Genomic DNA, 24306 nt, shown 5'->3' with positions numbered 1-24306 from the left:
ATAGAGCATGCTACAGGGACACTGCTACATCGATGTTCATAGCAGCACAATTCACAATAGCAAGACTGTGGAACCAACCTAGATGCCCTTCAATAGACGAATGGATAAAAAAAATGTGGCATTTATACACAATGGAGTATTACTCTGCATTAAGAAATGACAAAATCATAGAATTTGGAGGGAAATGGATGGCATTAGAGCAGATTATGCTAAGTGAAGCCAGCCAATCCCTAAAAAACAAATGCCAAATGTCTTCTTTGATATAAGGAGAGTAACTAAGAACAGAGTAGGGACGAAGAGCATGAGAAGAAGATTAACATTAAACAGGGATGAGAGGTGGGAGGGAAAGGGAGGGAGAAGGGAAATTGCATGGAAATGGAAGGAGACCCTCAGGGGTATACAAAATTACATACAAGAGGTAGCGAGGGGAAAGGGAAAAATAATACAAGGGGGAGATATGAACTGCCATAGAGTGGGTAGAGAGAGAAGAGGGGAGGGGAGGGGAGGGGAGGGGGATAGTAAAGGATAGGAAAGGCAGCAGAATACAACAGACCCTAGTATGGCAATATATAAATCAATGGAAGTGTAACTGATGTGATTCTGCAATTTGTATACGGGGTAAAAATGGGAGTTCATAACCCACTTGAATCAAAGTGTGAAATATGATATATCAAGAACTATGTAATGTTTTGAACAACCAACAATAAAAAAAAAAAAGAAAAAGAATGAATCAGCTTCCAAAAGCACTGTACTAAGTACAACCACATAAATCTTTGGTTTCAATTATAGTTTCTTTCCTGAAAATGCTTCATTACTATTTTTCATAGTAAATTAAGCAAGACCTCAAGAACTTCTTTTGAAAAACAATTTAGTGTACTTGTTTTGAAAGGGAGATCATAGCCAGGCACAGTGGTGCACACCTGTAATCCCAGCCACTCAGGAGGCTGAGACAGGAGGATTGAAAGTGCAAGGCCAGCCTCAGTAACATAGGGAGACTCTATCTCTAAGGCCCTAAGCAACATAGGGAGACTCTATCTCTAAATAAAAAATAAAAAAGGGCTGAGGATGTGACTCAGTGCTAAGTGCCCCCTGGGTTCAGTCCCCAGTACCAAAAATAAATAATAATAAAAATCATGGAATTGGTGGGTTCACAGGAATGACTCCTATTTGGGGAGTAGGAATCAATAGCTTCCATCCGGACATCATGCCTTAAGTAAAAATAAAAAGTAAATCAGAAGGAAGACTTCCATTCCTTCAAGGAGACATGAGAAGCAGCATAGAGTAGCAGTCCCTGGAGGCAGATGGCCAGGCTTAGGATCCCAGACCCTGCACCTACCCACATGTGACTAGGGCAATTTATGTCACCTCTTGGTACACCATTTTCCCCCACAGCAAAATGGGGGCAGGATTATTATTAGAATTAAATGAGTGGATGCATATGAACTTGGAAAAATACTCACTAAATGTTGGGCATTATGAGGATTTAAACTAATAAATATAAAAGCTTTGACATGATTTTCTCCAATCTCCAACTGAGAGGTCTTCACAGAATTCTGTTCTGATTCCACCTTCCTACTGGCCTTTTAAAAAAAAACAAACAAACTATTCTTCTTTTTAGTTACACATGACTATAGAATACATTTTGACATATTATACATACATGGAGTCTAACTTCCCATTCTTGTGGTTTTACATAATGTGGAATTTCACGGGTCATGTGTTCATAAATGAGCATAGGAGAGTTCTGTCCCACTCATTCTACTGTTTTTTCCCATTCCCAATCCCCTCTCTCTTCCCCCCATTCCCCTGTCCAATCTGGTGAACCTCCATTCCTCCCTCCCCCCTGCCTATTGTGAGTCAGAATCCACATATTAGAGAGAACACGCAACCTCTGTTTTTGTGAGCTTGGCTTATTTCACTTAGCAAGATAGTCTCCAGCTCCACCCATTTACAGGCAAATGCCATAATTTCATTCTTCTTTATGGCTGAGTAATATTCCATTGTGTATATGTACCACAATTTCTTAATCCATTTATCTGTTGAAGGCCACCTAGGTTGATTCTATAGCTTAGCTATTGTGAATTGGGTGCTGTAAACATCCATGTGGCTGTGTCACAGTAGTATGCCTATCTTACTGGCCTTTTAATAAGCCTTTTTCTAAATATGATGAGTGTAAATCATGACCACCACAGTTCCATGTTCAGAATACGATGGTCAATATGGACCCATAATCAATATGTAATCGAAAAGGTCAAAGTCCCTGATTTGCATGTTTTTATCCTCCATAAGACCACACAAGTCGAATGTATGAATGAATAAATGAATGAAGATTCCAACTTGGAGGTAAACAGGAAATTATGATTTGACAGTTTATCTGGCTTATTTATTTGTAATCATTCTTCCAATTTCTAGTTCAAACCCATCACTTGAGTTTCTCTGTTCCAAATGTTCTTATTAATATTGAAGCAATTGTAGATGTCATATTCATTTGCATGTTGGTTTACACTTTGCCTCATTCCAAAAAGAACTTAAGGTAGTTTATAAGGGTTTATAAAACTCAAGATGGAACTAATCAAAAATAAGAAGGAAAGAAAGATGAGTATAGAAAAATAGTTAAAAATACCATGCCCTAGCTGGGCATGATGGTGCCCACTTGTAATCCCAGTGGCTCGGGAGGCTGAGGCAGGAGGACCGTGAGTTCAAAGCCAGCCTCAGCAAAAGCAAGGCCCTAAGCAACTCAGTGAGACCCTGTCTCTAAATAAAATACAAAATAGGGCTGGGGAGGTGGCTCAGTGGTCAAGTTCCCCTGAATTCAATCCCTGGTACCCCATAAAAACAAATACCATGCCCTAAAAACCATGTGAATAAATTGTGGATTGACCCGAATATTCTAGAGCCAACACAAAAAGGTGAACTGAGTTACAAGATTCAGAACAGTCCCCGGATGAAAGGAGACCAGTTGCTCCAAAGGTTTAGCCATTGCTAGTTATAAAACTCTCTGAAACATTCACCACAAAGGTCACCCTATCAAATCCAGGCTCAATCAGCACCTGAGCAGTGTCAGAGTCCCCAGTGCAGATCACAGAAGCTTGATGAGAAGTCATTTATCCCCGGGGGCAGCAGGACCCAGGCAAGTCAGAAGCTCCTGCCCTTGGGTAGGAAAGAAACAGTCCAAGATTTCTGCTCGGGACAGGACTGGCTATCTAGAATAAAAAGAGCAGCCTATTTCTTTCTTTTTATTTTTTTATTTATTTTATTTATTTATTTATTTACTTTTTGGTATTGGGAACTGACTACTGAGCCACATCCCCATCCCTTTTGGAGACAGGGTCTCTCTGAGTTGCTTAGGGCCTCGCTAAGTTGCTGAGGCTGGCTTTGAACTCATGATCCTCCTGCCTCAGCCTCCCAAGCCACTGAGATTATAGGCCTATGCCACTGCAGCCAGCCAAGAGAGGACTATTTCTTAGATGTATCAAAGTTATCATATTCCTTTCTGGGTTGGTGTTTCCTTTAGTTATTTTAGGTAAACAGCATGTAACATTTTTGTAGTTGTCAAATGGAAGCACACTAAATCTGAAAAAGGGTCTGTTAGGACATGGACTGGGCTCAAGTCTGGGACAGTGACTCCCACCTCCCCTCCCATGAGAGAGGACATGGTGAATAGTCCCTGATACGTGGAGTCTCACTCCCCATTCTTGTGGTTGTACATAATGTGGAGTTTCACGGGTCGTGTGTTCCTAGGTGAACATAGGAGGGTTCTGTCCCATTAGAGAATTCTGTCTCTACAATAAGTCGACCCCTTACATCGTAGAGATTTTTGGGTTGTGGTTATTGTTAAAAATAAAGAAGCTTTTCCCCCCTGCAAGGAGGAGGTTTTTAGAGTCAGACCTGGATATGAATTCTTGTTCTGTCACTTCCTAAGTGTCACCTTGGACCTCTTGGAAGCTCAGTGTCCCCATCTCTAAAGTGAGTCCTACAGACACTGTCTAACGTGATCATTGTGAGAAGGTTTTTATATAGAACCTCTCACCCACAGTAGGCACAAAATATCATAGCTATTGTCGTCTTCCACGTAACAGTGTTCCCAGGCTAACACAGAAAATGTGCAGGTGGATAAACGATTGGATACTACCACCCAGGGTCTCTAAACTGGCTGAACTCTAACTCTTTAAAGCCATCAGAGCTTGGTGGGTAAGAGCTTGGACTCAGTAGTCAAAGAGCCTTGGACGGCTCCCAGAATAATGATAAGAACTTTCTTGCCAGGTATATTGGCCCACACCTGTGGTCTTAGCAACTCAGGAGGCTGAGGCAGGAGGATCGTGGGTACAAAGCCAGCCTCAGCAACCTAGTGAGACCCTTAACAATGCAGCAAGAGCCTGTCTCAAAATAAAAAAATTAAAAAGGCTCAGATATTAAATTCTTATCATATATATATATATATATATATATATATATATATATATATATGCTAAGGGATGTGGTAGGATCTATCAGATGAGGATTATATAGTCCTTGGCACTGTTCCTGAGACATGGTGAGCGTTCAATAACTATTACTATTATTGTGTATTACATGTAAGTATGAATATCATCAATTTTCATTATCCAACATCTCTCTCTCTTCTTCCTCCTGTTATGGTGAAGTGGCACCCTGTTTCTCCACAGAAAAGCCCTCTTCACCATGTCTGATCTTAGGACTGTCAGCAAAAGAGTCTCTGCTAAAGAGTCCAATGTAGATAAACTTCCTATTTTCATGTCACCCTGTTTACTTGGCCACTGGCCGAGAAGATGCCAGCACTCCAGGTGCTGGACACCCCCTTACTAGTTTTTCACAAACATATCCAGTACAGTGCTTTGTAGAAATGAGCAAACAAGGCCTCTGGCCTTGAGCTGGGCTTCACAGAGATGTCTACATTTTTAAGATAAGTTACAAATGGGCTCCATGGTAGCAGCTGGCAGGGGAGGAAAGAAAGGGGAGAAGAAGCTCTCCCCTTCTCAGGTGTTGTCCTTGAAGGGTTAACTTGCCCAGAACAGTGAAAGAAAAAGCTGCTTTTGTGTGAACTTCTGCAGACTGTGAACTTCTGCGCCCCTCCCCTTACATGCTGGGTATAAAACTCTGAAACTCCCTGAATTCGGGGTTCAGGGGATTAATTCATTACAGCAAAGGCTGTACCCTCTGAACCTGGCTGCCGCCACATAAAACTGTTTCCTGCTATCTTTGGTGCCTTGCCTCGTTTATCCACTACAACAATGGGATCTTGGAATTTTTCTAAAAGGCAAAACAAGTAGTTACATAAAGTGCTTGACTTGTTCCTAGAACTCACGTCCATTTTCTTTTCCTGCTCAATTTCTGCTCTGTAGGACTTCATCGTCACCGTGGTCTTCTCCTTCTTGTGGTTGGTGGGCTCATCTGCGTGGGCCAAAGGACTGTCTGATGTCAAAGTCGCCACAGATCCCAAGGAAGTCTTGCAACTCCTGTCAGCTTGCAAGCAGCCGTCCAACAAGTGCATGGCTGTCCACAGCCCTGTCATGTCCAGCTTGAACACTTCTGTGGTGAGTCGGTTTCCCTCGCTGCTTAACCTCCCAGATCCCCATTTGCCCAATCTCCAGAGCCGTATGGGAAATGTCTGCCTCCCAAACTAGGCCAGTCGAACGGTGGTATTTCACTCCAGATGCAAGACCGTCCTCTGGTCCTCAAGGTTTTTATCGTCAGAATCCGTACACTCCAGGGCCACTGACTGACAGAGTTCTTAATAGAAACCCAGCAGGTATTAGCAGCTACTGCTTAGAAGACTGTCAAGTCAAAATTCTAAGCCAAAAGCAGACATGGAATCTAAACATTAAGGCTGCCACCTGCCAGAAGTTTAAAGGAATTTTTGATGGCACAGAAGTTATCTGGGAGGGAAACATTATTCAAACCCCGCACAGAATACACCCAACTGACTGGAGAAGAAAATGCTCAATAAGTTGCAAAAGAAATTACATGGCATACAAAAGTGCCAGGAATAGTTATGATCATTTTTTAAAAAATCTTCTCTATCCTCCTGGTTTAGTTGCTTGATAGCTTTAGAAAAGATGTACTCTGTGGGTTGAAGATGGTCAAATATTGTCATCAGGTATGTGGCTCTTACAGGACAAGAGAAAATCTGACAGTTAGCAGGGATGCTAAATTGGATTCTTAATTTATAAGGGTAAGACTTGTGTTATTCCCAATAAAGAAGCTGTGTCTGAAAAAAAGATAGAAGCTATAAGGGCAGCACACAATAATTTGTATCGAAGAATAGGAAGCTCAGCAGTATTTGTTAAAGGAACAACATTCTTTAGCAACATTAGAAATAATTATTTTTGCTTCAAGGTTAACCTGTGTTTCTACAGCTTTTTGGAATTCAATCTGAGAAGCTTTGGGGGAGGAAACTGAGATTGAACCAGGGGCGTTTAACCCCCCAGCCATTTTTTGTATTTTATTTAGAGACAGGGTCTCATTGAGTTGCTTAGAGCCTCACTAAGTTGCTGAGGGTGGCTTTGAACTTGAGATCCTCCTGCCTCAGCCTCCTCAGCTTCTGGGATTACAAGGGTGTGCCACCATGCCCAACTTGGGAAGGCTCTTACAATGTAGGAAAAGGTTGCTCCTCTGCTCCCGGTGATTTTACCATGATTCCTGCTTTGGTGAGATAGTAACCAAGGAAACAAACCATTTATGAGGACGTTGCAATAATTTCTATTGATTGCTGGCCTCACCTGTAGATAACTGCTTTGAGGTATACATTAACATAAGCAATATTACTTATTCTACTTTGTTTTATAGACAGTGTTTAATGAAAGTGATTATAACTCGGTTCTCAAAACCTAAGAGAACAAAGATAAAACTGTTTGATGTGTTTGTTAGTTTGATAACCAGTCTCCAATAAATTGTGAGACCCTGAAGTGTTCTTTAAATTCTACTGCTAGTGTCTTCGATGACTTTTAATCTAGAAGACAGGAATTCAGAATGAAAAAACAAGGTGATTGTTACAGTTATGTGTCCATAGCTGTTTTCTCATAACAGAAAAGTCACTTCAAGCTGGCTAAAGCAAAGTCTTTGTACCCCTAAAGTCTATTCTTTGAGCCCCACTTCTGATACCAATATCTATATGTGTTAAAATATTTGGACTACAAATAAGAGAAACTGACTCTAACTTCATCTTGGAAAAAATTAAAACAAAAACAGTTTTGGGGAAGATATCAAATGGCTCATGAACATGATGAGATTTGAAAACACAAAGGCAAATCTAGAGGAGAATCAGAGTTCCAGATGCCGGATACTAAAGAATAGCCTCTCTGAGTTGCCACTAGTGGAAATTTTTACCTAACTGCATTTTTCTTCCAGGGTTGCATTAAGTTCCAGGAGAGAGCTCTAGCCACTGAGGTGGAACACGGCTCTGCCAACGAAATCAGTTTTGTATTTCCTAAATCAGAGGAACAACTATGAATCAGCCAAAACACAATAATTTTTTTTAAATTACAAATTTGCCTTCAAGTCATATGGATAGTTTATGCAAAATGGAAAATAATTGGAAAAATACTACCATGTTGCCTTGCCAGGGTAGAATCCAGGGCCAAGAACCAAAATATCATTGGGAAATGGAACAGGTTTTACCTCCCACCTCTTTTCCTTACCTCTTTCTGGAGCTTTGTGTTTTTCTGTTGAAAGAGAATGTCTGTTTCATTATTGTCTCTTTCCAGAAAGAATTCCACTTTTTCCCCATACCCACAACAGAAGAAAACACCTCACAGTTTCTAAGTTTATATTTGCTGTTAAAGAAAACTTGGGCTGGGTGCACACCTGTAATCCCAGCAGCTTGGGAGGCTGAGGCAGGAGGATCGCAAGTTCAAAGTCAACCTCAGCAAAAGAGAGGCCCTAAGCAACTCAGTGAGACCCTGTCTCTCAGTAAAATACAAAATAGGGCTGGGGAGGTAGCTCAGTGGTCAAGTGCTCCTGAGTCCAATTCCTGATTTACCATCCCCCACCCCACCGCCCCCCCCCCCCAAAAAAAAGAAGAGAAAGTTTGGAAGGAGCTACAATCACTCAGTTCCAATTCCAGACACCTGGTAGAGAACCCACCTGAGGTCCACTGTGCACCTTTGTCTTATCATTGGGGAGTCTGTCATGTAAATACAGCTGATAGCACTTACTCTCCTGGGTCAGAGAAAGTTTTAGAGAAGGAGCCGGACACCACCACGGTAGGTGATGTCTTCCAACAAGTGGGTCAGGAAATAATCATCTCATCCTCCACCTTAGTAACAAATTTACTTTCTTCAAGGCACTTTGGCATCTATCATTTCATAATGACACATAAAGGTAGATGAGCTATCCAGATAATGCCCCTGCATGGAGCTGAGGTTAAGGGACCTGTGTAAAGTTTCCAGATTAATGTCCAAAAGTCAAAATTCTAAAAGGCCAGAACTGGAGCCAAACTGACCAAATGCTGTTGCCAGGGAACACAGCTGCATGAACGATGCTGGAGTCAGTCTGCCAGGGTTTGAATCCCAGCTGTACCATGAAATAATTGACAGTCTATCCTTGGACAATGTAATTCAGTTATCTGAAACTTAGTGTCACCACCAGGAAAACAGGCCTAATTATAGAACAGACCTCAAAGACTGTTGAAAGATTTCAGTAAGATAATGTATGAAAAATATTTAACATGACTTATCATGGTTCCCAGCATCTAGCTAACGCCAGGTAATAGTCAACTCGAAGCTCCTAAAAAAATACACTCAGCTGGGCACAATGGCACATGCCTATAATCATAGCTGCTAGGGGTGCTGGGGAGGCTGAAGCAGGAGGATCTCAATTTCAAAGCCAGCCTCAGCAACTTAGTGAGGTGCTAAGCAACTCAGTGAGACCCTGTCTCTAAATAAAATATAAAAATGGCTGGAGATGTGGCTCAGTGGTTAAATGCCTCTGGATTCAATCCCTGGTACCCAGGAAAAAAATGTATACACTCATTTTCTTTAATATTATTAAGTGTTAGAGGCCAGCGAGATGTAGGGAGGTGGGATTTATTTTAATCTCTTAGTTCTTATCAAGCTTTCACTGAGCATCCTTAGTGTATCCATAACTTTGATTTCTACTTCTCCATCTTCACTTCAGGCAAACATGACACCTCTTTTTGGATAATCTCCACTTCCTCTCCCTGTTCTTTCTCATGCTAGGTATAGTCTCTTTAGAGCTCTCTCTCTCTCTCTCTGTTGTCCCCACCTCTGAACTTGAATCAAAATTCTTCCCCTAATTTCAGTTGCAACCAAATGGCAAGAAAAGACTTAGGAAGCCATGTGTCCCTGAAATGTGCCCGTCGAGAGACCTGTGATACCTCTGTGACTCAGGAACCTCGGCTATCAGAAGGGACGCCTTCTGTTCATACGTTTAAGTTGCATTTCCCTAATTTCTAGGTTCTTCTTGAGCATCCCTTTGGAATTAAAAAAAAAAAACTGTAACAACATGGAAAAGGGAGAGACCAAAGATATATACAACAACCTGGGCTTGGTGGCACACACCTGTCATCCCAGTGACTTGGGAGGCTGGGGCAGGAGGATCTCGAGTTCAAAGCCAGCCTCAGCAACTTAGTGAGGCCCTAAGCAACTCAGTGAGACCCTGTCTCTAAATAAAATACAAAATAGGGCTGGAGATGTGGCTCAGGGATCGAGTGCTCTGGATTTTTAATTCCCCCAATTTATAGGCAACAGATAAAATTATAGCCTTGGACAGAGCTATCTCTTCATATCTGAAGAGATTCCTTAATAATTTTTCCATTTATATATTGGCATTTACTTACAAATGTACAATTTAGTCAAGCTCTCCCTTCTCATGCCAAATATCCAGTTACTGTACACAAGGTTGAAATGTCCTGAATGCAAATTAGAGTTTTGACTGTGATTACATGATTCATTTCGATTAAGCAACTATTACACCTGATTTATGTTTTGTGTCTTCCTCAGCAATAGCGAGGGACATGTCACAAAACTGATCCTCAATATTAAAGGAAAGATTTGGAATAGGAAAGAAGGAGGAAGGGAGAGAAGGAGGTTCTAATAAACCAGTCTTCGATTAGATCAAGTTACTCTGTTTTAACTATTTTTTACCTGTCAAGAATATAGCCTCATGGTCAAAACTCACTTTGATTTATGTGGCAGCAAAAGAGTCACAATTGGTGGAAATATTTTAAAGTGATTCAGAGCATCGTTTACCATGTAACACAAATATGTCGGGCCCTACCCACCTTCACATATTGTCTTTAGTCCTCCAAACTATCCCCCAAAGAAAGAATTATTATCTTCTTTCCAAATAAGAATAAAAACCTGAGGTCTAAGGTTCAAGTTGCAGAGCAAGAAGGCAAGTGCCCAGGCCACTCAAATTTCAACGCCCACAGAGATCACTCCAAGTCCCACATTCAGCTAGTCGGCAGGTGATCTAATGACCCACCCGATGCTGCAATATGGAAATGTCTTAGTAAGCAGTCCCCAACATCTCTACACTAGCATCTCTCTTCCTCTGTGTTATTATCTCTTTAATATATACTTTAATTATTATACTTTTAATATTATACTTTAATATTATCTCTTTCATATTATCCTGATAGACTTTAGTATTATCTCAGTTGGTATTATGCTAACCTAATCTGGCTCCAACATGAAATTGTCCAAACAGGCTACTGTGATTCATTCCCAAGTCAACCAACCAGTCTTGGAAAAGGTGGCAGAAGAACCATGTAATGGGGTATGAGCCTGTTGCAGTAGCAAATAGCTCTGTATCCATCAAACACTTAGGCCTTAGAGAAACACCACTCAGTCCTCTGACTTAATAAAACCCCCTGGAGAGTGAAAGACACCTGCCTAGGAAAGCCTCATACTCCAGTTCTTCAGGAAGCATGTTCTATCTCTCTGAAACCTCATCTCTTTCTGGGTCTGCTCTTGAAGCTCATTTCTGAATGTGAGAGACACAGAAGTACAACTCTGCAGAGCCTCAAACTCTGTACCAGTATCACAGATTGCTCCATGTTTATTTAAAAATCAAATCATTTTCTATCATTATAATAAATGGGAAAGTAGTATCTGTAGCCAGTAGCCTTATGAATTAATGCATTATTACTAAAGAGAAAATATCGCACTCTACACCACCTGATGGTAATCCTATATACCATGAGGAATCCCTCATTTGCAGATATACTGATGGCTTAGATAAGGCCTCAGGCTATCAGACAGAACAGGGTTTAAATCCCCAGATCTCTTTACCAAGTCGTGTGACCTTGGACCAGAATCCACTTCATTAATATGGGGCCTAATAATGGCACTGTCAGCTTCGACTGAGGGAATCAATCCATATAAAGTCCTTTACCCGGTGCCTGGCTTACAGCAGGCCTTCACTAGAAACCAGATATTCTAAATGAGATTGTGATTCCAAATAGAAGATCTGACCAGGGCCCTCCATGTTAAAGCAAAAAACCATCCATCATACTCTGCAGGATTTTTCTGAAACTGAGATTTTTTTTTCCCCTAGCATTTCTGTCTAATCTATCAACTCATTTGCCCTGATTCTCCCCTCAGGTCTTTGGATTCTTGAATTTTATCCTCTGGGCTGGAAACATCTGGTTTGTTTTCAAGGAGACCTGCTGGCATTCCTCGGGACAGAGATACCTCTCGGACCCCATGGAGAAGCATTCGAGCAGCTATAATCAAGGCGGGTACAACCAAGAGAGCTATGGGTCTAGCAGTGGGTACAACCAGCAGGCGAATTTGGGGCCATCGTCAGATGAGTTTGGCCAACAGCCTAGTGATCCCACCTCCTTCACCAATCAGATTTAGCAGAGTAGCTTTTGCAGTCTTCTGGAGAAGGTCTCACCGCCTTCCACTTCAGTGGCAGAAGAATTTTTTAAGAGTTCCCATCAATTATTCATGCAGAGAGTGTTGAATGTAAGTCAGAGATGTGTAGTCCTCATTAAAGCAGAGAGGCCTGGGTCGTGATGAATGATTCTTAGAGATGAGACGACGTGGGGAGATACATTATTTATCACAGATGGCTAATTGGAGAGTACCTTGTTAAATCCACAGATACTTTTATGGTCGTTTTATATGTGTGTTAGAGATCGTAGAAGCATTTTGTAGCTTAAAGTCTCTAGTAGGTAATATGCATAAAGTCAATTAAATAGCACTGAGTTTTTCCTATGCATTTTGACGCAAAAGACATTTTAATGATTCCTAGGAGACAATTTGATGTATAACAACATTGCATGCATTATTATTTTTTAGTTTTTAGACCCTGTATGATGCAAATCTCTGACTACTTATTTCAGACAATTACTGTATTTTTTTTTCACTTGATGAATCAATGCTCATATGATTTAGTGCATGAATAAGCATTTCTCACACAGTAAACATTTGAATCATATTTACGATGTTTTTCCAGTTTGCACTATGAATTTGTCAAAAGGATGTTTAAAGAAACATACTCATTACTTTGTATACCTTTGCAAATTTGTCTTTCTGGCTTTACCTAAGTTCTGAATGCATTGTAACTAAGATTTGTGTTGTTGTTGTTGTTGTTTCCTATTAGTAGACAGTGTTACATATGGTAACTGCCCAATATTTATCCTATTTGCTTATCTAAGTATTTACATTCTGGTAAGTTTCTATGGAGTTTTGTGGCTCTTATCCTGTGGACCATGCCTAATAAAGCCCAGTAACTGTCTGAGTTCAAACAGTGATATGTTCATAGAATACTGGAGATGCAGATTTAGATACCATAGTTAAGATGTTGCTGTTCTAAAGTATTAGTGTAGAATGGAAATTCTGTAGATCTAGACCAATCAAACATTTTAATCCTATCTATTTATAAAGCTAATATGTTCTTCAATCCAATTATTGAAAATTCTCAAGTCACAGCTCAACAGATTTACTAATTCTGCTTCGAGTGTCACCGATAAATTAAAAATGGCTTCCAGGTGCCACTCTGTATCCCAAAGAGGGTTCTCATGAAATATTCCCTAGAATGTATTCATTACCAAGAAAATGCCAAACTTCTCCTCTTTATTTTAATTCAATTGAAACACCAGAGCCTGAACGGTAAGAAAAGCTAAGCATCTGTATTTCCAGATAAAAGTTGTTATTTCTGTACAAACTTTGTGTGATCTGTGATGTGAGAAGCATATAGCACAAAATAGCCTTGTGTCTTGGGTGATATCTGTAACTCTCTCTTGATCCTGTTGGATAAATGTGTATCGTGATATCTATTTGACCTTAATAAAGTTATTACACACATTGCTGACAGTGCAGTGAATGACAGTAGTGCTACCCAGCCGGCTGACCAGTGAAAAGAACAGGGGTTAAATGCAGTGTCTCCAGTCTCTCCCCTTCTGCTTGTTTCCTGAGCCCAGGTGTGAAGGTTGGATGTGGGGTGTCCCCCAAAAGCTCACGGTGAGACAGTGCAGGAAGGTCCAGAGGAGACATGACTGGGTTGTGAGAGCCTTAACCCAACCAGTGAATGGATCCCTGCTGGGATTAACTGGGTGGTGGCTGGAGGCAGGTGGGTGTGGCTGGAGGAGGGGGCATTGGGGGCGTGGCTTTGGGGTCTCTATTTGTCTCTGGAGAGTGGAGTCTCTCTCTGCTTCCTGATCACCTTGTGAGCTGCTTCCCTCCACCACACTCTTCCTCCATGATGTCCTGCCACTGCTCGAGCCCTGAGGAATGGAGCCTGCTGTCTACAGATTGGGACCTCTGAAACCCTGAGCCCCCAAGTAGACTTTTCCTCCTCTACAGTTGTGCTGGTTGGGTGTTTTAGTCCTAGCAGTGAAAAAGCTGACTAACACACCAGGGTTGTTCATTCAGTCACTCCCCCATTCTAAGACCTTCTGTGCCCCTGTCACCGTGCATGTCTCTGGGGACATAATAATAAGACCCAGAAACAGGCTGTTCATTAAGAAGCTTACGTTCTATTAGGAGAGACAGACGTTGCAATCATCAAACCCCAATTATGCCGAGTACAACAATGAGACACAGGATCCCACGATCCCACGGGAACATCTATCAGAAGGACTTGAGCTAGTTAGGGAGAAGCCCAGGAGCCTTGTGCGTGAGCGCTGAGACCAAAGGACAAAGGACAGGTAGCTGATGACCAAAGAAAAGGAAAGGTGTTGATGGCACCTAATACAGCCTCTGGGGGAGGGGAAAGATCACACTTTCCAACACAAGCAATCACCTCCTGGACAGTTCTCTTCCTGCCTTTTGGTCATCTTTTGATCACTGTAGACAGGTTGGGAAGAGGGGGGCATGAGAAGGAAAAAAACCTAAATTCTTTAAAGGGGCAGGACACCCCCATTCCTTCGGGCACCAGCTCTGTGGGCTCGCTCTCTCTCTCTCTCTCTCTCTCTCTCTCTCTCTCCGTCTTTTAAATCAGATTTACTTTTTGCTCTCGCTATGGCATTTCTCAGGTGTTTAATCTTCAACACTGGGGTAACAAGGACCTGATCCTCATTTTCAAGATCAGTATCAACACTAACAAGGTTTAACAAGGACACGGGGGAGGGGGGAGAGGGAAGCAGGTGTGTGTGGGGGGGGAGAATTCCCTGGCAAAGGGCTTTGATGATGGACGAAGGAGGAATACATAAGGTTGCACTGGGAGAGGAAGGAAGAGGGCTTGCCCGGAGGTGTGGCTGTGACGGGTGCCTGGTTGAAACCTTCTCAAAGGCCATAATTAGGAATTCTAGCTTGATCCTAAGGAAGCTAAGGGAAAGCACTGATTTTAAGCAGGACACAATGAGACTAGCGTTTTGGAAGGATCTCGATGGCTGAGGGGCAGAAGAGAGTAGGAAAGGAAGGCACCCTGTGCCCAGGGAAAGAGGCTCTCCCTCCTGGCCGCTGTTGGCAGTGGCCTGGGAGAGGGAGGGGGCACTGGTGCACTGTCCCCAGCATGTCGCCCCCCACTTCCTGGTATAATGGCCAGGGCTGACTTCCTTCAGCACTTCATAAACTGTCATGAACCCTCCAGAGCAGAGAAATCATCCTAGCCAGAAGTGATTTTGAGCGCGTTAGCAGTTCCCCAGCACAGTGGGTGCTGATGAATGGAGAGCACCACCCTCCCCAGTGGGGCCAGAGGCGGGCTTCCACACTCCACTGCAGGTGTGCAATAAAAATGCGGCTGTAATCCAACAGCGAGGTCACTAAACTGGTTTTATTCCTCCAGCTTTCAAGAAAAGAGCAGTAGATCTGGCCTTTCACACAAAGAGGAATGATCCATGCTTGTGAGTAAGCCCAGATCTATGTGTCCAATAGACCTAATTTGGAAGTTTCATTGCTCACTGATCATGTTTCAAAGTGGGGTTTTGTTTTATTTTTGTGGTCCTAGGGATTGAACCCAGGGGTGCTTAACCACTGAGCCACATCCCCAGTCCCCCCCACCACCACCGATTTTTGTATTTTATTGAGTGACAGAGTCTCACTGAGTTGCTTAGGGCCTCACTAAGTTGCTAAGGCTGGCAACTCCTGCCTCAGCTTCCCGAGCACCTGGGATTACAGAAGTGAGCCACCACATCTGGCTATGTTTCAAGGTATTGATTTGTTTTCTTGAATCTTTGTTTCCTTGGGAGGAGGGAAAACATACATTCAAAATGGGTGAACTCTAGCCGGGCATGGCACACACCTGTAATCCCAGTGGCTCAGGAAGCTGAGGCAGGAAGATTGCAAGTTCAAAGCCCGCCTCAGCAATTGAGCAAGGCCCTAAGCAAGTCAGCGAGACCCTGTCTCTAAATAAAATAGAAACAGGGCTGGGGATGTGGCTCAGTGGTTAAGTGCCCCTAAGTTGCAACCCCGGCACTGAAAAAAAAAGAGGTAACTTCTGAAATCAGACCACCTGGTGTAAAACCCTGCACTGTCATCTTTTTACCCCTCCTTTGCCTTTCTCAGGCCTTCTTCAAAGCCCCAGGACTCCTCTGAGGCCTATGGGTACTTGCAGCCTGGATGTGAAGGGAAATTAAACCCCGGGGAGCACCTTCAACCCTTGAGGGGTGTGGGCAGGTCAATGGAGAGAGGCCTTTGGCAAGATGCTTAAGTTCTCGTTCTTTCCTTCTCTGCCCTGGGGACAGCAATACTATCTGCCTTGAAGAAGTGAAGACATTATTAGGAAAAGGGGAGGCCACATACAGGAAGGAGAGCAGCTTCAGCATGCAGCAGGCACTGTCAGGGACTGGGTCCCCCAACACAGCACCTGGGAGGAGGGTTTAGTTGCAAGGGGTTTTTTTGGGAGGTGACTTTGTCACACGGGTCCACTTTTCGAATGCAGCCCTTCCTGCTTATTTTTAAAGGGATATGTCTTCCTTCTCCTCTTCTCCCTCTCCCCATCCCTCACCTGGGAGCAGGGAGCAAGGTTACCTTCAGTTATCTGTTCTCCCCTGGAAGGAGATGTCCCCAGAAGAACTAGGAAGTGACAGTCTCCCAAATTAACAAGTGGATTTCAATACAACCTCAGGATGCACCTGGGACCTCCCCCAGCAGGACCCACCTGGAAGGCAGCCTTTGACTCGCTTCTTTAAAAGCCCCCTGTTTTCCCTGACGGGCAGAACCACAGCCTCTGGGACTGGAGTCCCCTGTGTCGCTCCTTTGCTTACAAAGCGATAAGCCTTCTTTTTCCTTTTTCTCCATACCGTGTCCTCATTATGGGATTGGCACTGGGGACAAGGACCGAGCAGGAGCAGGAGTGGGGGAGGGCAGAACTGGAGAGGGCGAAGGAGGCGCACCAAGCACAGGGTGGGTTGGTGACCTTGGTGGTGGGGGCAGGAGGTGCTGGGCTCCCTCAGGATCAGCCCGGGAGGAACGGGCAGGTTCCCATCAAGGCGCAAGGAGCAGGCGTGGGAATGCGCCCACTCCATGGTAACCCGCCCACATTTCTAGGTCGCACTTGCCTGTGAACACATTCCTAGGACTTTGGGGAAATAACTCTTGACTCTTGACATCTATCAGGCCGTGGGCTAGGGGAGGGGAGCTGGCATGAGTCCCCTCACAGCCTCCCCGCCCTCAGTTCTGTGGACGGTGAACTTGAGGAAGGATAGAGGAGGAGGCCCAGAAGGTCCGTGCATGGGGGAGGTCACTGTCAACACGAGTGGGAACTCTCATCCAAGTCCAGGCTGAAATTAGAGACTCACCAAGGAAGAGCAATCTAAGTTGCCAAAGCCACCCACCGCGGTGACCAATGAGCTGTTATCACTTAGCCTTTAAAGCCAGGCTGTGGCTGATCCCACCCTGTGGGGCAGTGACAAGAACTTATCTGGCTGCATGTGTAAAACATTAATGAACCCACAGAGAGTTGGCGCCACAGAGCTGAATTAAACGTTGAGCTATAAATGGACTCCAAACTTACAGAAGACTGAATTTTTATAAGTCAAACTTCGACTTGTACCGAGGTAGACAAAATATACTCCTCGTCAGATTGGAAGATTCAAGTAGCCAGCAAATAACCATCTATGTAGGAATAGATTTTGATTGATACTGGGAAGGAAAATAGCAGGGGGCAGTGGAATGGGGTGGTCACCAGATGCCTCTCAGAGGAGGTACCTCTCTCAGCTGAGGCCTGGGGACATGCAGAATGAAGAGTGCTTTTTACTGCTGTGACCGAAAGACTTGATAAGAACAATTAGAAGAGGAAAAAGTTGATTTGGGGGCTCACGGTTTCCGAGGTCTCAGTCCATAGACAGCAGGCTCCATCCCTCAGGGCTCGAGGGGAGGCAGGACATCATGGAGGAAGAGTGTGGTGGAGGGAAGCAGCTCAGGATATGGAACCAGGGGAGAGAGAGAGCGAGAGAGAAAGAGAGAGAGCGAGCGAGAGAGAGAGAGCTCCCTTTATCACAAACAAAATATAAACCCCAAAGGCACATCTCCAAGGGATCCTCCTCCTCTGGCCACACCCCACCTGCCTACAGTTAGCATCCAGTTAATCCCTCTCGGGGACTAATGCACTGACTAGGTGAAGACTCTTAGAGCCCAATCATTTCACCTCAGAACTTTCATACATTGTTCCACACTTGAGCTTTTAGGGGACACCTCACATCTAAGCCATAACAGGGAGGAATCCATCCTGGGGAGAATAAGCAGAGGAGAGAGGGTGTCCAAGAACCTAAGGCAGGAGACCACCCAATGTCTTTGAAGAATGGCTAAGAGAAAGGGAAGTGGGATTGTGACCTGCCAGGGAGGATCATAAACCAGGGCTGCAAAGTTTGGGAAAAGCAAAAATATAAGGAAAAGTGGGAAGCCACGGAGCAGGGAATATAGGCCTATAGCCTAGGTACTGGGAGTTTCAAGATGGCAGAATAGAAAAGGTCGCTTTCCTGGTTGCTCTGTGGGATGAAAACCAGAAAACAGAAAAGCAGCTTCTCAGCAAGGTATGAGAAATTACAAGGGGTGTGAGAACTTTACTGGGGTTTAATACTGGACATTCAAAGAGATGGGAGACTCAGAAGGTTGGATATATTAAATAAGGAAGAGTAAGGGAATGAGGAGAATTCGTCAGTTCATTCAGTGGGTATTTACTGAGCTGGTATTATGTGCCAAGCTCTATTCTATCTTCTAGGAATATATATTTCAGATATATTTGATCTGAAGAGCATAGACATTATCCTTGCGCTCACGTAATTTATAGCCCAGTGTTAGGCCAATGGAGCATATGCAGATAAAGAAATCAGACCAAACAGTGATAAATGTTAAGGAGAATGTAAAACAGGAAGAGAGCAACAGGGCTGGAGGTGGATGGGCACAGTAGGAGATGCCAGACGCCCCAGAAGAAAAACACGGCGGCCTGAGCTAGGCTGAGGGCCCTACGAGCATTCTTCCATAGCTGAGGCTCGACCTCAAGTCTTAATAATAGTATGTGGAAATGATAAATAATGGCAGAAAAATAAGTGCTCCTTTAAATGGAGCCACTCTGTGCTCTTCAAAAGTCACAGTGGCCTTGATTTCATTTGATCCTCTCAAAGGCCAAGCAAAAGGTAGAGGCCACTTGCCCTGTTTGAAATTGAGAGTCCGAAATTGAGTTCCCCCAGAGACAGACCCTGAGATAAGAGTGTAAAATACAAGGGGTTGGGGCTGTGAACCAAAGGCAGGAAAGCTGGTAAGGCTTGCATTCTGGAGAAGGTCACAGCTGTGGCCAAGTGAGGCTCAAACCTACAAAAGAATATCAAACATGCAGAATGATCCAACAGTTAGCCCAGCCCAGGGACAGAGGAGCCGTGGCATTTAACCACCCACTCCTGTTGGTCACTGAAGGATGGCTGCCTGGGAAAAGTAGTAACTCCCGAGCACTTTTGGACCACCCCGTGTACAGTCCACGACTAACGGAGAGTGATGCGCTCAGGGTCCATCACAGGTGTCCCCAGTTGAAGTCATTTAGGTCAGCACAGGTTCAATAGTCAGTTGTGAGGGGAACACAGAGAGGGTCTTCCACACCCAGATTCAGCAGTGTTAAACAGCTTGATGCCGGGAAAAAGACTTGAACTTAAATCTCTTTTCTTTTGCTCATCTTAGAATTTCCCCTATTCACTTCCTAGCTTACGGCATAGAAATAGAAATTTTACCCCAATAGACCATGTAATTTCATCTAGATATGAAAATATTCAATTTTAATAACATCTACAAAATAATAACTTAAAATAATTATTGAGCACATACAGTGTGCAAGCCCCTGAGCTAAGCAACCGCTTTGTCTTTAATTACAACAGCACTATAATAAAGATACTAGTACTATTCCTCTATTGTGGTTTAGAAAACCAAAGTTTGGAGAGTTAGAAGATGACAGAATCCTTGGGAACACCTTCACCAATGAAGAAAGTTCGTAATTCCTACTATTTACTCGGTTTACTGCACAAAGAACCATACTACACACCCGTTATGGTTTGGATGTGAGACATTCCCCAAAAACTCACGTGTGAGACGGTGCGGGAAGGTCCAGAGGAGACATGACTGGGTTGTGAGAGCCTTAACCCAACCAGTGAATGGACCCCTGATGGGATTAACTGGGTGGGGGCTGGAGGCAGGTGGGTGTGGCTGGAGGAGGGGGCATTGGGGGCGTGGCTTTGGGGTCTCTATTTGTCTCTGGAGAGTGGAGTCTCTCTCTGCTTCCTGATCACCATGTGAGCTGCTTCCCTCCACCACACTCTTCCTCCATGATGTCCTGCCTCCCCTCGAGCCCTGAGGAGTGGAGCCTGCTGTCTGTGGACTGAGACCTCGGAAACCCTGAGCCCCCAAATAAACTTTCCCTCCTCCACAGTTGTTCTGGTGGGTCTCTTAGTTGCAGCAGTGAAGAAGCTCCTACAACAACAGCCTGCCTCCATTTTTCTATTTAATGCTCACAGGGAATGCAGGAGAAAATGCTGTTTTTATACCCACTGAGCAGGTAAGAAGACCAAATTTTTTGAAAATTAAGTCATGTGTTCAGGATCACTGAGCTGGGCATGGGCAGAGCCCCTGAATGCAGAAATCCGTGACTCTCTGCCTATGAAATTCCTTGCTCTGAACAACCTTTCCAGACCACAGCAGTGCTGCCTGGGCATTCCGTGACTTTTCAAGCTGGGTGCGCTTTGCCCGTCCAACGGGGTGCAGACAATGAAGACCCCAGCCATCAGGGGCTTCCTGGGGCCTTCCACAAGGAAGCTGTGTTCTGATAGCTGGAAACCAAGCTGTGCCACGAACAGCCAGACCCCACTCATTAAACAGGCTAAGGAAGTCATTAAGATTGCTCAAGTTCCAGGCGAACCAAGAATGACTTCTTCACATGCTCGAATGGAGTGTGAGGCTTTGCTGGGTTTTAGGGCTGAGCTGAATGCTCTTCAGAATCTGCAGCAAATACTTCCAAGAATGACCCTGTGCCGCAGTCCGGCTGCAGCAGAATAAGCGGGGGGGGGTGACGAATAACTTGTGTACGTTGATGCAGCAGGAATGGAAGCCGTTTTGTAGGATAGGAGTGGTATTTAAACATTTTACACAGCTTGTCTAATTAGCATAAAATAGATACAGCAGTCAACCAATAAGGAATCTCCACACTTAATGGCTCACTTTTGTTACTTCACAAACCACTCCCTCTGGCATTTTGCCAGGCACCATCCAGACTTGTTTACAGACTCTAACAACCCTGGATGCTCCACCCCCACGTTGGAAATCACCTATGTGAATAAAATATGGACTGAAGTGGGGCACCACAGTGGCACACACCTGTAATCCCAGCGGCTCAGGAGGCTGAGGCAGGAGGATCACGTGTTCAAAGCCAGCCTCAGCAACTTAGTGAGGCCCTGAGCAACTCAGTGAGACCCTGTCTCTAAATAACAAATAAAAAGGGCTGGGGATGGGGCTCAGTGGTTAAGTGTCCTAGGTACAAAATCCCCACTATCACAAAATATATATTATATATGTATCAGAAGCACACACACTGGATACAAAAAGGCCATCATAATAGAGTATTTTTGCTATTTTCCTGGAAATCTTGTATTTCTCTGAAAATATTTTAAGCCTAATTGAGTATTTCCTTTAAATGGACAAGTCCCCGCTCTCTGCGCCAGGTTTATTGAACAAGACACTCGAGGGTAGTTATAATGAGTCTAAGAGGTTTCCTGGTGGCAGAGAGGAGTTTACCTTTGAGCTTCTGCTACTTTATTCATGTATCGATTGATTGAACTCTTGCTGCTTAAGAGGGTCTAATTGGCTTGTACTGTGAACTACACGCTCTGGCTCCTGCGGACTTCAAGTCATCCCCCTCCTTCCCAGAAGCAGTCTCGGGCGACGTGTTACCTATTTTCATGCCAAGTTGATAAGCACAAGAAAAGTAAAAAGCTGATCTGCTTTAGTTAGGGGACAGACAGATGAGCATGGTAGAAAAGAGGTAAGAGAAAAATTCCATAAAATGGGCCCATGGTGCTGGCCCACACGTGATTTCTTTTCCAAGAAGCAATTCACCTGCAGCCCTGCCTGGCCTCCGTGGACAGGACATGTCACATTCCTCAGCAAACTACCTGTTCCCTGCAGGAGAAACGCAGGCCCGAGACAATGTTGATAAGAGAGACCCAAGATACCCTGAAGGGGAAGGCTGCTGTGCCCAGATAGATCCTGAGAGTCTGGGAGATAAAGACAGTTTCTCCTAACCTTAAAAATCTGCAAGAATACATGGTTAAGAATCCAATTAGAACCAGTCAGCATGGGCCCAGGTGACCTAGAGCTGCCCCGACAGTGGGGACTTGAAAGTCTGATGTCACCCTGCTGTCCGTCAAAGGTCAAGAGGTGGACCTGGGCGGGACTCTCTGGAAACTTCTGAAACCGCTGTTGACCGGTGACGAGTTCTTGCTTCCCCAATGTTGAAGAATAACACCAGAAAGCACACACCGAGGCAAGGTCAGAGTAGAAATTAGAAATTTATTAAAGGACAGCAGAAAAGACTTCTCCCGGAGGAAGAAGGGGACCCAAGAGGTGGAATCCGTGGAAGTGCGGTTGTTTCCCCTTTTTATAGTTTTGGTGATGGAATGTAGGTTGGAAGAGGGGTGGGACACAGGTGGGCCAAAGAAGTAATCTGGTCAGGAAGGACTTCTGAGTCAGCACCTTTGGGGATGGGCTATCTCCAAGTCTGTTGGGGCTGTTTCCTGGGCTCCATTAACATTTCTTTGAGGTGGACTTTGGCCTAGGGCCTTTTCAGGACTTCATTAACATTCCATGAGTTGTCCTGCCTTTTCCCTGAGTCATTCCCAGCATGGCCTCCATTTTAGATTTCACTCGATATTAGACCCGATTTACCTCACTACACTGACTACCTAACTTTAAATCTGGCTTCACTTCTCTGGGATCCCCAATAAAACTGGAATGCATTGTCCTTCTCCCCTTTGAGACAACCCACTCATTCCCATGAGAGTGTCCCCTTCCCGTGTCCCTATTCCTTTAATGAACTCATGCCTCTTACCCTGAGCGACATGTCTGAAATCTTTGTGACTTGGTCTCAAGAATCTGGCTTTGAAGAGGGGGGTCATTGTGATATCTAAGTTTCTCAGAAGGCCCCAGCTTGGTAACACTTTCACATTTTAAATATCTTCCCATCTTTCCTGGGGACTGACATTCCTCCTGGATTCTTCACAATCAAGTCCCTTCAGATTGATATCCATAGTCACATTACTTCCAAATCTGGTCATTCCACAGCTGACAAGCTGCGCTCTTCACAAGCTCTTTGTTACTCTGTTCTTTGGAAGGTCCCATATCTCCTATTGAAAATTGCTCTGTTAGTCATGACGGATATATGTTTGCACAGAGTTTGGGAGCTGAGAGACACACTGTGTCATTAGGCATTGATACTGTCACTAGCTTTATGTTGTAGGTTGATCTTGTCAATTCCTAGCAGTGAAGTGTAACCATCAGCTTCTGAGTCAGATAGATCTGGATTCCAACCTTGATTCCACCACCAAAACCAGGCTGTTAGGGTCCGGGGAAGGTGCCCCAACACTTCCTGAACCTCCAATCTCTTATCCGAATATATGGAGATAATGTTCTCTACCTGAATTAGCTTGCAGACTGCAGAACAAATTACTACAAATTTAGTGGCTTAACACAAATTTATTATCTTATGATACTCTTAGCTAGAAGTCTCAATAGGCTAAAATCAGAGGGTGAAAATGGTTGTATTCTCTTCTGGGGACCCCTGGAGACACCCCTTTCTTTGTCATTTCTAACTGTGAGGAGCTGCCTATATTCCTGGGCTATCAGCCCTCTTTGTCCAACTTCAGAGTCAACAACAGATGGCCAAATTGTTTTATATGGCCTCACTCTAATCTCCTCTGCTCTCTCTCTCTCTCTCTCTCTCTCTCTCTCTCTCTCTTTGGCATGCACTCTCACTCTTGCTCTCTCTCTCTCTCCCCTGCTTTCAAGGACCTTTGTAACTAGAGTGTGGAGGAGGGAAGCAGCTCACATGGTGAGTGGAGTCTCTCTCTGCTTCCTGATCACCATGTGAGCTGCTTCCCTCCTCCACACTCTTCCTCCATGATGTCCTGCCTCCCCTGGAGCCAGAAAAATGGCCCACGTGTATAACACAGAAGAATTTCTCCATTTTAACATCAACTGATCAGCAACTTCTTCCCCGTCAGCAACCTTCATTCCCCTTTGCCATTTAAGGTATAAATCATATGTTCCTGGGAGTATGATATGGACAGCTCTGGCCATTATACTGCCTACTCCCTTGTCCTGTAAGAAAAAAGGGTCAAATGATATGATGTAAGTAAATTTCTTATCAGGGTTTGTTCAAAGGAATCAGTAGCTGATAATGATGATT

General features: G+C 44.1%; 1 protein-coding gene across 1 annotated transcript in view; it reads left to right on the top strand.

Annotated features, from left to right (window-relative positions):
• Synpr (synaptoporin) overlaps positions 1-12151 on the top strand; it is a 191470-nt gene extending 179319 nt beyond the window's left edge. Inside the window, exons 4-5 of the mRNA XM_076867771.1 lie at positions 5361-5552; positions 11583-12151. Of these exons, the coding sequence (XP_076723886.1) occupies positions 5361-5552; positions 11583-11840 (450 nt within the window). The 3' untranslated portion in view covers positions 11841-12151. The remainder of the gene's footprint in view (positions 1-5360; positions 5553-11582) is intronic.
• Positions 12152-24306: the final 12155 nt, after the last annotated feature.

Source organism: Callospermophilus lateralis, chromosome 1 (genome assembly GCF_048772815.1).
Source record: "Callospermophilus lateralis isolate mCalLat2 chromosome 1, mCalLat2.hap1, whole genome shotgun sequence".
In the NCBI taxonomy this organism is placed as follows: domain Eukaryota; kingdom Metazoa; phylum Chordata; class Mammalia; order Rodentia; family Sciuridae; genus Callospermophilus; species Callospermophilus lateralis.
The sequence above is the reverse complement of the archived record's forward strand: the minus strand, read 5'-3'. Positions and strand labels throughout refer to the sequence as shown.